The following is a 16,387-nucleotide window of genomic DNA, read 5'->3' as shown; positions in this document are numbered from 1 at the left end:
AACAGACTCACAGCTGTAATTGCTGCCAAAGGTGCTTCCATCAAGTATTAACTCAGGAGGGTGGAGACTTATCCCATTATGATCTTCCAGTTTTGTATTTTTAATATATACAGTATAAACACTTTTTCCCCCTTAACAGTGTGGAGTATGGTGTGTAGATAAGTGGAAAAAAATCCTTATTTAAATGCATGAAACTCTGAGGCACTGACACAACAAAATGTATATAGGCACTGTATAACTGTGTAGATAGACAGTGGAAATCCCAAACACTGTCAGGGAATTTACATGATATCCACAAGGGGTTCCCCTGAGCTCAAGGAGCCTGTACTGTCTCTGGTCCTGTATTACTAAAATCATAAACAGTATAGCATTATATATAATTCAACGCCATCTGCTAGCTAAAACCCTGACACACCGTCTGCGTCACAACAAAAGACTGTTTGTAGTGCGCTCTTCATCTTGTGCGATTTGACTGGAGGAGTCGAGTCGGGTATTGTGTAAGATCCTCTGCAAGCTACAGAGAACCCCCGTTAGCGTTGGGCTGTGATATACTCTGAAGCACACAAGGCAGCGAGGTTTTCCTCAGTAATTTGCAGAGCTATACACCCAGGCTGCTGTGCAATCACCGGCAGAAGCAGGTCCGACCAGCGCTCAACTGCGGGCGAGTATTGTTAGTATTATTGCAATTTAGGCTGTGAATGAGCACATATTAATTTGTTTTCCTTTCTCTGTTGAAATTTCAAAACTAAAGTATTTTTGTTATGCTCATATATGATAGCTAATTCCACATCATAGTTATGTACAGCGGTTTAATTTAAATTTGTAATACAGGATCTGTTTGTATACTCTTCCCTTCTGCATATACTTACTGTTTTTCTTTCTTCTTTTTATTCTTGTTGAATATATGAAACATTTCTGAGATTATTGATGTGTTTAACCTTTCTCGTGATGCAGTAGTCCCGGCACGCTTTACGTTTAAAGATGCTGTTTGGTATGCAGATCCACGGGGCGGTTAGTTACGCGGAATCAGACAGGAGCATTCACACCTGTTGCACTGCTTACGAATTAAACTGCGCTGTTATTATTATTATTATTATTATTATTATTATTATTATTATTATTAACAACACAAACTATTATTACTACTATAGTTTTAATGCGCTGTGTGTGTGTGTGTGTGTGTGTGTGTGTGTGTGTGTGTGTGTGTGTGTGTATAGGGGGTGTAGAGAATCAAAACGTATGTGTCACTGGCAGTAAAGCTGCGGGAACACGAAGCCACTTTATCAGGGAGACCTACACTAGTTTAAGGCAAATCTGCACAGTCGCCCCTGGTGTGCCAGGCAATCCACTGAAATTTATTCTCTAGAAACAAACTCAGTTTAAACGAGTAATTATTATGGTAACGGCACTAACAGTTGAACACAAATTATTCTTATTTGTTTTAAATGTTGTGTATTTACAGAATAATACGAGCGGAGTTAGAAATGAAACTCTGAAATAGGAGCAGGTGGACTATTGAGGAATCTGTCGAGTCCCTGGCGCTGTGGTTCCACGTTCGGATTTTCGTTGATAACCCTTCCTGTGGCAATGGCGAAGTGCGCCGAGGTGAAGATAGCGGTCTTTGGCAGAGCTGGAGTAGGAAAATCAGGTAGGTTGTTTTTTGTGTCTGTATTCTGGAATTAAATGTCACTATCTGATAAACCGTTCCTCCCTTAACCTATTAAGTGCCATTGTCCTCATTTGAGGACTACTTTGTAATTTGTTGAAGCATTTTTAAATCTACCTGTTTTAATTTTCTCTTTAACTATACTGTTGTTGTAACTTACTCTAATTTTGTTAACTGCACACCTTAAGTCTAACACATTCCTTGGTTTGACCTACTCATAGTGATGATAAAGCTCCATTTTGTATGTGTTGAACTTCATAGGCGGCCTGAAATTTCACTGGTCTGATTACAGGCATGACTAATTACACTGTCCTCAAAAAAGGATGATGGCAATATGTGTTGTGAATATGTCTGTCTATCTATCTATCTATCTATCTATCTATCTATCTATCTATCTATCTATCTATCTATCTATCTTGTTTATGGTGTGTGTGATATATATATATATATATATATATATATATATATATATATATATATATATATATATATATATATATATATATATAAAGAAAGAAAGTTTGTCTGTCTGTTTGTTCCTTTATGCATTCAGACCCCGCAGGATCCAGTGCAACCAAACTTTGCATGGCCTCCACTTTCATCCAGGGGAAAGTCGAGGGCTATGTTTGGATCCAAAATTTCGACTCCCGGGGTACTTTATTTAGTAACCCCATTGCTGGATCACAGTAGTGATGTATCTCAAATTAAAGAAACCCACAAAACCAAAAAAATAAATAAATAAAAAGAACAAAAATTAAAAAAAAAAAAAAAAAAAGCTAAAAAAGGGAAAGGGGTCCGAGCGCATTGTGCGACACCCAAGATGGGCAACTTACAGGAAACCATTATGCTACAGTTCCCCAATTTGTCATGCATGAAATATTGAATTTCCCTGTGCAACGGCGGGCACTTCAGGTAGTACATACATATATAATGTAAATGTGTCACCGTAGGCACGGAATTATCTATTTGACGAATGACCACTAGAGGGGGCAAATGTTACCAATTTAAAGGCTGTCATAGAAATCTCCCACATTGTGCTACAAGCGCACAGGGATTGGACCAGAACAAATAGCTTTATCTATATGGTTTCTGCTTTTTATAAACTCAGGTCCCCTCTAGTCTGAAGAGGTTTCATTCTTTAACCTGCGCTCATAGCTCATTCCATTCCATCATGGGATAAGCTTGACAGTCCTTCCCTGTACAGTAATGCAGTAATGGTTTTTTTTGTATTATTCTCGTCAGATGACTAGGACTGGTTTATTTTTCAAATTAGGTTCTTATGATAACTTCCTATAGCCTTGCATTCCAGTCTATTGGCTGCAGTATGTAAACACTGTATCAATGATGTAATAAAGGAACAAGGGTGCCTGTGAAGCACAGTACATGGTCTGAGTGATAGTTTGAGGCAACTTTGCTATTTCAAACCCCAACTCTCCCCTGGTGTGCCATGCAATGGCCTGAAACCTAGTCTCCACAAAGTCGCTTTGTGTTCCCTCAGCTTCAGAATCAGGAAGAGGAAAAAATGATTTACATTCTGAAACTTTAATTTTCATAACGAAAGATTTAATTGCCTTTGAGAGCTGTGCCTTTAATCAACCGCCATCACATCCCCATGATTTCAGTTCATAAAATATTCCATCTAAATCACCTGTTCTGCACTTCCATTCGCTACACAGGGCCATATTTTCAAAGAGTTTCACAAAGTCATGTTAATGTTCCAAAATGACAAACAAATACATATATAACACAGTTGTTTGCTTCTAGTTTTGTAAAAATTAACTTTGACCTCTTTCAAAAAATAGGAGTTAATTCAAGACTGTAGTAAATGCTTTGAAAATATAGCCCATGGGTATGAAATGTGCACTTTTAAACCTGTGACCTGTGACCCCGCCGACTGCACGCGAGCATTTTAACCGCTGTGCAAAAGAGCTGACATCACACAACACTGCCCCTTACACAGGCATTATTCTCAGGAAATCTTTTACACTTGCACTGCCTAGGTCATTGTCTTCTGGGTCATGTTACTGGCTGAAAACATGTCAGTTAGTTGGGTAAGCAGCTAGTTGGGTAACGACAGGAAATAAGTTATTGACGGGGTGGGGACAATCTCATTCTCCAGATCTGCATCTGCATCTTCATCTGAAAGCATGGACGGCAAACAGAAATTTAGATAAACCCCTCGTGGTAGAGGTCTATAGAAGTAGACTTTACCTGCAGTTGTTTTAAATATCTATTTGATACATCGTGGTAATAGTATATTGATTTATATATATATATATATATATATATATATATATATATATATATTATATATATATATATATATATATATATATATATGTGTGGGGTGTATATTCGTCACAGTGACAGTACTTATTGTAAGACAGAAAGTCCGGCCAGGCATTAAATTTGATTCCCTTTATTCGTTGTTCAAATAATATAAGAAGAAAAAAACAAATGGTGGAAGGTCTGTAATTACATTGGCTGGTCCTATTTAGTCACGCCCTTTTTGGAGCATATTTATTCATCGGGAGTGGGAGTTTTAGGAAGCCTTCTTTTCTTACCTGTCTGCTGTTCCGGTTGCCATATGGGAGTTCATAATAATTTTTTATTCACGTTGTTTTCATTGCAAGAGCGTATGATTATTTTGATAGCTTTTTTTGTACACAGTGTTTCTTCTACAAACGAGTACTATCATTAACGCTACAGTGAAGCAGCGAGGCTGACTATATAGATTCAGGAGTTGACTTTCTCTGTTTTGGAGTGGAGTAATTCACCTCAGTTTTGGTAAGAATATGCAATGCATAGGCAACCATGTGTTCTGTGTCAGCGTTTCCTTGGACCAGCACAGCCCCAAGCTCTGCATTACTAGCATCAGTGTATACTCTAAATGGCATGGTGAGGTCTGGATGGGCAAGAACTGGTGAAGACTGTAAAGCAAATTTCAGCTTTTCCATGCTTGGCACCCATCTGACCAATTCCTCTCTACCCCCTTTCTCTTGAGATTATTAAGAGGTGCAGCAATGTCCTCAAATCGGGGAATAAATTTGTGATATCACCCTACAAGTCCCAGAAACCTCTGCAGCTCCTTGAGGTTTGATGGCACAGGGTAGTCACGGATGGCACATATCTTCTCCTGGTCAATGGACACCCCTTTCTTGCCCCAAGAACTTCAAATTGGACTTAAAGAAATGACATTAATCCATGTTAAGGGTCAGGTTTGCTTTGTGAAGGGTGTAAAACACTGCCTCCAAATCCTTCATATGTTGTTCTTTATTTGGCAAATAGATGTCATCCAAATAGATGTCATAAAGTCATCTTTATAAAATAAATTTAGATAAACTAGTGTAGCACCAGATATCATTAAAAAAATTTGTGCTCGTTTGTGAAACTTGATTCCGGTTGACATTAGGCAGGTTGAAACACTGGATTCTTTTAAGTCTAAATTGAAAATATACCTTTTTGAATGTGCTTTTATATAATTGGTTGTAGCTGGAGTGTATTGTACATGTGAACTCTCTTGTTTTGTTTTTAACTTTGCACAGCACTCTGGGATGCCAGGGAGTGAAGGGGGCTATATAGAAATCCACCTGTATTATATTGTATTGTGAAAAAAACAATAAGTCAACAGTGTCTGGTTTCTGACAAAGCACAGAAGTCTGAACTGCAGAAGAATGTTGTAACAACTCACTCTAGAATCATATATTTGGTGTCAAGTTGAACGGAATTGTGGGACACTGTCACTTTAAGAACCTTTGGAAGTTCTAAGAATAGACCTCCCCCAGCGCTGTCCATAGCATTGCACTGAGCAGCTCCGCAGTGTATTAATAAGACTGTACCAATAACCCACACATAAATTAATGAGCTTTTTACCATTGACACAGTTTAGACTATGTTCTACTCAGCTATCTGTAAATGTATTAGCACTTTACTGGACTGGCAGCACAGATCTGTTTTAAATGAGAAGAGCTGAGGCAGGGTGTTGTAATGGAGGGTGTATTGGAGGGTGTAACCAGCAGGGTGTGATTGCTTCTCATTTTCATGATTCCCCCTGCAACTCTGCTAAGTGATGCAATAGCAGCCATTTATCAGAAATTAATCATTGCAGCTGGCTCAGTAACAGGGCACACACTACTACATTGCTATTAATAAATATATAAGCAAGGTTTGATGTAAGGGGGCATTCAGGCACTGCACTCTCTGTGGAATTCTCTGCTGAAATGCATCAGAGATTCAGCATCGGTGCCAATCTTTAAATTAAGATTAAAAACCTGTTTATATATGCAGGACTTTGAAGTGTTTCACAGAAGGCACTTTATAAATGGTATCATATTGAATATTGCATTGTATTGTACCGAAATGGGACCCCAAGACTTACATGACAATATCTCAGGGTGTGTATCCATGGATGTAATGGGTCACACTTTACATGAGTGTCTCTAATTACTGGAGATTTACATAGTATTTATGCATAGTTACAATGTACTTAATGTGTAAATCTTTTTCCATGATATAATCCTAATCCTAACCCAAACCCTAACTCTAAACCTAACTCTAACCCCAACCCTTGCCTGAAACAATTGTGTACTTACATATATAGCTCAAGAAGATGTAGACATGTAGTGCATTGTAAGATACATAATACACTGAACAAAAATATAAATGCAACATGCAACAATTTCAAATATTTTACTGAGTTACAGTTCATATAAGGAAATCAGTCAATTGAAATAAATTCATTAGGCCCTAATCTATGGATTTCACATGACTGGTTATACAGATATGCATCATAGATACCTTAAAAAAAAGGTAGGATCAGAAAACCAGTAAGTATCTGGTGTGACTACCATTTGCCTCATGCAGTGCGACACATCTCCTTCTCATAGAGTTGAGCAGGCTGTTGATTATGGCCTGTAGAATGTTGTCCCGCTTCTCTTCAATGGCTGTGAGAAGTTGCTGGATATTGGCGGGAACTGGAACACGCTGTCGTACACGTCGATCCAGAGCATCCCGAAATGCTCAGTGGGTGACATGTCTGGTGAGTATGCAGGCCATGGAAGAACTGGGACATTTTCAGCTTCCAGGAATTGTGTACAGATCCTTGCGACATGGGGCCGTGCATTATCATCCTGAAACATGAGGTGATGGCGGCGGATGAATGGCATGACAATGGGCCTCAGGGTCTCGTCACGGTATCTCTGTGCATTCAAATTGCCATCGATAAAATGCAATTATGTTCGTTGTCCATAGCTTATGTCTGCCCATACCATAACCCCACCGCCACCATGGGGCACTGTTCACAACGTTGACATCATCTCGCCGCACGACGCCATACACGCTGTCTGCCATCTGCCCGGTACAGTTGAAACCGGGATTCATCCATGAACAGCACACTTCTCCAGCGTGCCAGTGGCCATCGAAGGTGAGCATTTGCCCACTGAAGTCGGTTACGACGCCGTACTGCAGTCAGGTCAAGACCATGGTGAGGATGACGAGCACGCAGATGAGCTTTCTTGAGACGGTTTCTTACAGTTTGTGCAGAAATTCTTCGGTTGTGCAAACCCACAATTTCATCAGCTGTCCGGGTGGCTGGTCTTAGACGATCCCGCAGGTGAAGGAGCCGGATGTGGAGGTCCTGGGCTGGTGTGGTTACATGTGGTCTGCGGTTGTGAGGCCGGTTGGACGTACTTCAAAATTCTCTAAAACGACATTGGTGGCGGCTTATGGTAGAGAAATGAACATTCAATTCTCTGGCAACAGCTCTGGTGGACATTCCTGCAGTCAGCCTGCCAATTGCACGCTCCCTCAAAGCTTGAGACATCTGTGGCATTGTGTTGTGTGACAAAACTGCACATTTTAGAGTGACCTTTTATTGTCGCCAGCACAAGGTGCACCTGTGTAATGATCATGCTGTTTAATCAGCTTCTTGATATGCCACTCTTGTCAGGTGGATGGATTATCTTGGCAAAGGAGAAATGCTCACTAACAGGAATGTAAACAAATTTGTGCACCAAATTTGACAGAAATAAGCTTTTTGTGCATATGGAAAATTTCTGGGATCTTTTACTTCAGCTCATGAAACATGGGACCAACACTTTACATGTTGAGTTTATATTTTTGTTCAGTGTAATTTTTTAATGATGTGTAAGTAGACATGTATTGACTTCAAACAGTTTTTAAATCTTCCTGTTGTTGCATTATATTTAAAGTACAGCCCAGATGTTGTCAGCACGCACTTCCGAAATTATTATTGCAAACAGAGGGCAGCCAAAAAATAGTGCAAGAAATGAAGCATTAAGAGCAAGGGGCTGCCAGGAGTCTGTCTCTCTCAGTAGAGCTGTTGGAAGTTTTAACTGCCTCGGAAGTACAAGATATTTATTAGTTTCCCTTAAAGTTTCGGGAAATCATCTACACTAAGCATATTTGGTAACACTAACATTATTACTCTTCTGTATATATGCTGCCAAATTGGTTTTGCATGTTTTCAGAGGAGGCTTGAGCTTCCTATTGTAAATGGAACTGGGCTCAACGTTTATACTGCAGGCTCTGGAGCAATTTGTCTTTGTGTGCTCCGGCCCTACAAACAGGAACAGCTGCAGTGAGCAGGGAACTATGCAGAGTGGCAATGGCAGGGGGCCAAACCTAATCAATAGAATTCTGTAATCTTGAAGACTGCTATGAATTACAGTCTTCAACCTAAAAGAATACACAGGCGACCCTCAATCACGTTAAGCAGAACTAGCTCAATGTCCAGGCTCGTTCACTTCTTAATGAGTGAACATGAACAATACACTGAAGTGTCTCACATATTGTAGCTTATGGTCCTGGAATATCATTTGCTTAAATAGTCAGCATTATCCTAAGAATTGTTCATTAATCTTGTAATCTGTTTCTCTTTAATTTTTCAAATTAAGGCCAGTAAAAGAAATATTTCAATTTCCTCAGCCCTGATGTTAATAAAAAAAATAATAACTAACAAAACAGCATTGAACTCTCTTTGCTGTTTTTATTTTTAAGTGATAAAAAATGGGTATAATTGCACTATTCTTTAAGAAATGGCAGTGCTCATGGGGAACTGCACATTACATGGTCATGGGTACATTTCACAAATGTTAAAAATACAAAACTGAAAGATCATAATGGGATAAGTCTCCACCCTCCTGAGTTAATACTTGATGGAAGCACCTTTGGCAGCAATTACAGCTGTGAGTCTGTTGGGATAGGTCTCTACCAACTTTGCACATCTAGATTTGGCAATATTTGACCATTCTTCTTTACAAAACTGTCCAAGCTCTGTCAAGTTCCTCGGTGAGTGTTGATGGACAGCAATCTTCAAGTCATGCCTCAAATTTTTGATTGGATTTAGGTCGGGGCTCAGACTGGGCCACTCAAGGACATTTACCTTTTTGTTCCTTAGCCACTCCAATGTAGCTTTTGCAGTGTGCTTTGGGTTGTTGTCATGCTGAAAGGTGAACTTCCGTCCCAGTTTCAGCTTTCCTCCAGAGGGCAGCAGGTTTTCCTCAAGGACTTCTCTGTACTTTACTCCATTCATTTTCCCTTCTATCCTGACAAGTGCCCCAGTCCCTGCTGAAGAGAAACATCCCAATAACATAATGCTGCCACCACCATGCTTCACAGTAGGGATGGTGTTCTTTGGGTGTGTTGGGTTTGCGCCAAACATAACGATTTGCGTTTAGGCCGAAAAGTTAAATTTTAGTTTCGTCAGACCACAAAACCTTTGCCACATGGCTACAGAATCTCATGGTGGGCTTTCTTGAGTAATGGCTTCCTTCTTGCCACCCTACCATATAGGCCAGATTTGTGGAGTGCTTAGGATATTGTCGTCACATGCACGCTTTGACTAGTCTTGGCAATAAAAGCCTGTAGCTCTTGCAAAGTTACCATTGGCCTCTTGGTAGCCTCTCTGATCAGTCTCCTTCTTGCTCGGTCATCCAGTTTGGAGGGTCTTGGTGGTGCCACTCACCTTCCACTTCTTAATAATCATCTTCACCATGCTCCAAGGGATTTTCAAGGCCTTTGATATTTTTTTATACTCATCCCTGATCTGTGCCTTTCAACAAATTTGTCCCAGAGTTCTTCTGAAAGCACCTTGGTGCTCATGGTTGAGTCTTTGCTTTGAAGTGCACTACCCAGCAGAGGGAACCTACAGGAACTGCTGAATTTATTCTGAAATCACGTGAATCACTACAATTTAACACTTAACTTGTTGTGTGATTTTGAAGGCAATTGGTTACACCTGAGCTAATTTAGGATTGATATTACAAGGGGGTGGACACTTATCCAACCAAGCTATTTCAGTTTTTATTTTTAATTCATGTTATACAAATTTCTAAAATAGTTTTTTCGCTTGGAAGTTGTGGGGTAGGATGTGTAGATAAATGAAAGAAAATGCATTTTAATTCCAGGCTATAAGGCAACAAATGGTGAAAAATTTGAATTTTGAACTTTTTGAACTTTCTATAGGTGTGTGTGTGTGTGTGTGTGTGTGTGTGTGTGTGTGTGTGTGTGTGTGTATATATATACGAAGTATGTTTGGTTTATTGTTGCCTTAACAAATTTAGGATGCAAACATTCAAAAATAAAGAATCGGATGTCAGAGTTTCTCCTCTGAGATGTGAATCCAAATGAAGCTCCTGCTCTTACCTCAGCATTCCATTGAGAGGGTTTTTTGCAGAACAAGCCCGGTGGAGATGACATGTGCTGACAGGACAGGTTAAGAGGATTAGTGGGGAAAACCTGCTCTCTATTCCTGCACCCCACCCAGCCCTTCATCTTTGTCATGCTAGTGTAATGGGCAGTGTTGTGTGATACACTGCCGTTACAGGTTCTGTCCCCTGTCAGGTTAAAAGCTCTTAAACCATGAATGCAGACAAGCCGGCTCTTTTGCATTGTAGTGGAGACGCTCGCTTGTGATGTGCAGCGTCGCCAGTTCGTGCCCATTCTCCGCTGTGTTACACGAGCAAGTTCAACAGCCTTTATATCCAGGGTTAGTCATGCTGTAATTCATGCAATGCTGTCGTTTTGCATGCTTTTCAATTCTCGTTAAATGTTCTCCTCATTGAACAACCCTCTGGTCGCCTAATGATGCGTCACAGAGTGTCTCTTTGATAGACACTTTTACTCTGCATGTCACTCTCCATGTACCCTCCAGTTTTCACGATGCTCCGACAACTTTGCGTGAATTATGAATCACCCAGGCCTTTAATCTTCAGAGAGTACACCAGTAGAACCGCCAGCTGAGTGTTATGCATTTGGTGCTTAAGACTAAAAGTTTTGCCTACCGCTATTGCATTGGGACCCTGATTTGAAAGAGTAATTAATCTCTTCCTAGCGGCTGATCAGTGAATAATACTGACATCAGCATCAGATCTCTACCTCTCTGCCACAGAGCATGCTCTTCAATTTAATGGTAAGGCCTTTGTCTTTGAACCACATGGCTTATGGTTCATGTCCAGCCCTTGCCTTTCCATTCAATTGAATGGGATGAAATAATTACAAAGGCATTACTTAGCCGATACAGTCTTGATTAGAGGGTAGTTGATTGCATCAGGAATGTAAGAGCGCAGAGCAGGCAACGCCTAGTAATCAGAGCCTTATAGGGGTTAGTAACTGATGCACAGTGCCTTTATTGTTAACGTTGAGGTCTTTGTATTACAGATTTATAGACCATTTCAATATATTTGATTTTCTTCCGTTTTGCTTCTTTAAAGCTATCTGCTTTCTTTTTTTCACCCAGTGTGTCGACCTGATATTTCCACTCAGTGCTACAACACAATATTGTAACAGAAAATACAAAACCGGTTGTGTTGCTGTTTTTATAATTGTTCTTTGTGGACAGTGGTTTTGATGGCTTTTGATGGTTTTGATGTTTTTTTTTGTCTCAAGTAACTCCCTGGTAAATTTATTTTAAAGGAGAGTGTCATCTCAGCTAATGGTTTGTAAACATGAAGCAAAACAGACATGTGAAAATGTGCATTAACCCTGTAATGCACACACATTTTTTAAATGAAAAAAGTTACTTTATTTATAACTAGGTTATGTTTCTTGTACCAAAAACTTTTTTTCTTTCCTGTCCGGCAACACAAGGTACTGCATATGAAATATTCTGGCTTGTGGCTTTCAGGTAGTCTAATACTTCCTTTTTAGCAGAGGAGTTACATTGTCACCCATTCAACACCTTACTTCCTTTTATTAACCAATCAGCTGCTTCTCCTATTGACTGACATGCTTTGCAGCTAGTAACATACCTTCACCTCAAAGACGCTGTTGTTGTGAAATGAAACAGGAAGTGAAATGGTAACGCAAAGTAAGGCAACTTTTTTAAACCTAGTGTAGAAGATAACCGTTTTAAAAATGGTGATATACAATTCAGTTCAATACATTACAATAAAGTTTGCTTTTATATAGAGCTCTGCATGCAGAGCATCATGGACCGTTTTACAATAAAAACTCAATAAACCACGGACCAATCAAAAAGACTTGACTGTGCCAGCATTCCTGATTTTAGATGACTTCTAGGAACTACCAAAAGATCATGATCTCAAGGTATGACTGGGAGAAGATGGTACCAACACTTCCTGTGAATACAAAGGCCCGAAAGCATGAAGGCCTTTTGAATAGAAAGCAGAATTTTTTAATCAGTCCTGAATTGAACAGGAAGCCAGTGCAGTGATTTAAGAACCTGAGAGATGCGTTGTGTGGAACTTTGGAATCGAGTGTTCTGGGCAGTTTTATGAATAAAGGTAGGAATTTATCTTGAGGTATGTGAAATAAAGGTTGGTGGGGCGGGTTTTTCGTCAGCTCTATGGTGCTCCCACCTATTTGTGGTAAAATTTATTTGGCTGATGATTTTTTCCAAAGCGAGTTACAATTAGTTATTTTACATACAAATGCTGGTACCCATTTATACAGTTAGGCAATGGCGGACTGGCCTACCGGAACACCGGGCAAATGCCCAGTGGGCCCCCCTCCTCCACCCTGGCGGGGGCCCTCTAACAATGAAGGGCACGTAAAATTTTCATATTAAGTTATACCTCAGATCAAAGAACTTGAAGCCGGTAGATCAACACCGTAATAAAGACCCAGACACGCACCAACTGAGGAGAGTGTGTTAGGGGAGGGGCTTGAAGAAAAAATAAATAAAGAAGCGTGTAATAAACCCAGTTGAGGCGAATATGTTGGCATGGTGAATTTAATATACAGATAAATAAAAAATAACAATTAAAATGGCTGAAAGAAAACCAAAATCTGGGCACCAAAAGGGGTTGGAAAGAAAACTAAAACCACTGCAGATTTCGGCAAAAGGAAGCAAAGCTGTAAACAACATCTTTTCAGCCATTAAAACAATTTCTGCATCAGACAACAGCAACGAACATAATGTAATTGTTGGGCAAATTTCACAAGGTGACAACATGGATATTGAGGTGGATGCAGTAAGTCTTAGCTTACAAGATTTTAGTTTGAAAGTCTTTTTTTTATCACTGTTATCGTATGGCTCCTATTTTTTCTCATTGGAAAGTGGCGTGATACGATCTATACACCCTTGTATAGTGGCGAATTACAACATGACCCAGTTATTATATTATAACAAAGTTAGAATGTGTTGTTCATGATGAATGTTGTATTACAATATTTTTGACCTCTCATTTGCACTATGGCCACCCTGTTTTTGCGATTTTCTACAGGAAAGCCTAGAATTACATATTTATTTAAGGATAAAGCGCAAAGTAAAACTGCAGCTGCAAAGCATTTGTTGAAACGATTCTAACAGTGTGTTTAATATTTGTTCTGCCACACCCTGTTAAGCCAAAAGATGGCATTCCATGTGATTGTGCTGTTTACAAACGCAAATTCGTAGATGGAAGAAGAGTTGCAAGAAAATGGTTGTCTTATTCACATCAAGAAGAAAATATATTTTGCAACATATGTTTATTTTACAGTGATAGACACTGCAAATCTTCATTTGTTCATGGCTGCAATGACTGTTGACACGTACACCAGAGGATATCTGAGCATGAGTCATCAAAGCTTCATGAAAAAAAAAACGTTGAAGCATTTATGATGTCTAAGCGTGGGTGCAATATGTTGCCCCACTTGAACACTTCCATGCTAGATAAGCGAAAAGGGGATGTTTTTGACAGACGAGCTGTGATGTACTGAATTATTGCTGTTGTGAAGTTACTTGATAAACAGAGGGCATTTCGAGGGCACAGGAGAGAGGGAGATTTAGATAGCAGTGAAATAAATCATGGAAATGTCTTAGAAATTGTCAAGCTGTTGTCCCAGTATACTGGCAAAGCACCTGAATATAGTTCTTGCAAAGTCTAAAGAGCACAAAAAATGAGTGACTATCGCTGAATCATATGCACTTAATCACCTAATTAGTGAGACACTGGATATGGAGTGATTTCAGCTGTTGAATGCAAGTTTGAATAAAAGCAATAAAGAAAATCACAGAAAAAAAGCACAATATGTCACAATTTGTCAAGAGAGCAAGTTAGCAATTTCACATCTGATGAGACGGTATAACCAGACACACTCTATCAATGACAGACAACAAACTAGGAGACCAAGAGTCACAACACCTGCCCAAGATAGACAGATAATTTTGCAGCATCTTCATGATGTCAGTTGTTAATCAGCACAATAAAAAGTCATGCACCTGCTCTAAAACAGATGTTGAATTCTATCCAAATGTAAGTGTTAAGTTTATTTTGATGCTCAATTATAAGTGTTATGTTTCTATTGATGCTAAATATATGTTGTAGGACCTGTAGATAATAAAATATTGTTTTAAATTGAAAATAAATTATTTTAGCATATTTTCTTTTTATCTTAGTCTACTTACAATTAACCTAAAATAAATCCAGATCCAACCTATAGCACAGTGAGAGTATGGTGAAGCATAGGCAAGCATTGTAAGGCACAGAGAGATATCGTAAAGCATATTAATAGACATGGCAAACCAGGGTAAACTTTGGTAAATGCACAGTATATCCAGGGAAAAGCATGGGGGGAAAACGGCAAAAAAAAAAAAAAAATGTGCTAAACAAAGCCCTACAATTAATGTATTTGTTTAGTTTTGTTTTGGTATTTAAAACAAATGTATATTTTATTTATTTTAGAAAAGGGTACTTCTCCACCCCTGTGCAGTTTATTGTTTTGTGTTTGCATTATGATTTATTTATTTGTAAATATATTGCGGCGAGAGCTGTTGCTTTTGTTTTGCAGTGTGCATGGGAAGCCCCATCCACAATTAAAAATCTTGAGTAGAAAGTGGCCACCTCCTGAATTAATTAAGTGATTAATTTGTTGCCTATCGGGAGATGGTCACCTGCATAGGTGTAACAAGAGCAAGAGAAACAAAACAAAACAGAAAGTAAAAAGAACAACTAGCGTAAGGATCCGTGAAGGCTACTGCCCAGCCGAACCTTAGGGTTGTATTTAGTGTTCGTGATTTGTTTTCTTCACACTTTTTATTTGACTCTGTGAGCAAGTGTTTATTGTTTTAACATTTTATTTATTTTTGTTGTTTAAATAATAAATGGCGCACACAGTGTTTTTTGTCCTGCAGTACCAAGTCGAAGCTTCGTCCAAAATCAAATACATTATAAAAACAAGTGCAAGTACAGTGCATTTTTGGAAGTACTTATTGTACTTAACTCTAAGTAATACCAGGTTATTTATGTGTACTATCTAGGTGGTTGTTAAGGTTGAAAATGGAATTAAGAATTCTTTCATAATCCTCTTCTTCAAAGCTACAAAGCAGTATATCTTATAAATAAATGATTCACTGTTCTCCCTCAAGATTAGGGGTCTTATCAAAGTAATGTATAACTCTTTCAGTAGAAACCGCAGCCTCAGTGAAAAAAAAAAAATGAGACTATGAAAAATATATTGGAAAGGTCTAGACACTTCGAGCCTGTAGCTGACAAAAGAATTTCATAAATATTGCTTGTCAAATCACTGTCTACCTTTCATGTGCAGTTTTGAAAGAAACATATAGTATGTGTGTGTTTGGATACCCACTCAGTTATAAAGGCCTAATTTTACCATTTGCGGAACATTGGCAGATTGCGGCCCTTTCTGATAAAGATGCTGAGATGCTGGTTCATACTTGTGTTATTATCTCAGTTAGATTATTGTAATGCTTTGTAAGCTGGCCTTCCCGATTTTAAACTGCATCGGCTCCAGCTGGTTCAAAATGCTGCAGCCAGAGTGCTGACCCACAATTTGTTCGTTAATTAGAATTTTTCCAACCTGCATTTTTGCCTCTAATTGTTTAGTAAATAGGGCATGACACTTTGGGAAATACCATTCGCAGTCGTCTCAATTTTCCTCCGCAGTTTTGGACAAATTACCTGTCTTTCAGCTCCGGACCTTTTCAAATCTCTCCTGCAGCACAGGGTTTTCTAAAGATCTATTTATAATCCTCTAGGCCATTAATTGAGTGGTTTATATGTTGGAAATGTCAGAAAAGATGGTCAGAAACAGTGCAAATGTGACGGCTGGTTTTGACTTTGGGGCTCAAAATATCCTTTTATTTTTAAGATTTAATGGAACTGCTTTTACAAGTGAGGGAGGTAATTATTGTGTTTTATATGCATGGGTGCTGATGCAGGGAGGATAACTAAACAGTAAGCTATTAGTTCTAAAAGGGCATTTTCTCTAATATACTGTATTTACCTCTGCAGAAGTAAT

The 16,387-nt window shown here is 39.0% G+C and overlaps 1 protein-coding gene across 2 annotated transcripts in view; it reads left to right on the top strand.

Annotated features, from left to right (window-relative positions):
* The first annotated feature begins 375 nt into the window (after positions 1-375).
* LOC121318555 (ras-related and estrogen-regulated growth inhibitor-like) overlaps positions 376-16,387 on the top strand; it is a 40,488-nt gene continuing 24,476 nt past the window's right edge. The window contains exons 1-2 of one of the 2 annotated variants that reach the window (XM_041255344.1): positions 376-638; positions 1,463-1,648. In XM_041255344.1, coding sequence (XP_041111278.1) covers positions 1,588-1,648 — 61 coding nt within the window. In that variant the 5' untranslated portion in view covers positions 376-638; positions 1,463-1,587. Of the gene's footprint in view, positions 671-1,462; positions 1,649-16,387 lie in introns of both variants that reach the window. The other variant, XM_041255343.1, reaches the window with a different exon arrangement.

Source organism: Polyodon spathula, chromosome 7 (assembly GCF_017654505.1).
Source record: "Polyodon spathula isolate WHYD16114869_AA chromosome 7, ASM1765450v1, whole genome shotgun sequence".
Classification (NCBI taxonomy): domain Eukaryota; kingdom Metazoa; phylum Chordata; class Actinopteri; order Acipenseriformes; family Polyodontidae; genus Polyodon; species Polyodon spathula.
The sequence above is the reverse complement of the archived record's forward strand: the minus strand, read 5'-3'. Positions and strand labels throughout refer to the sequence as shown.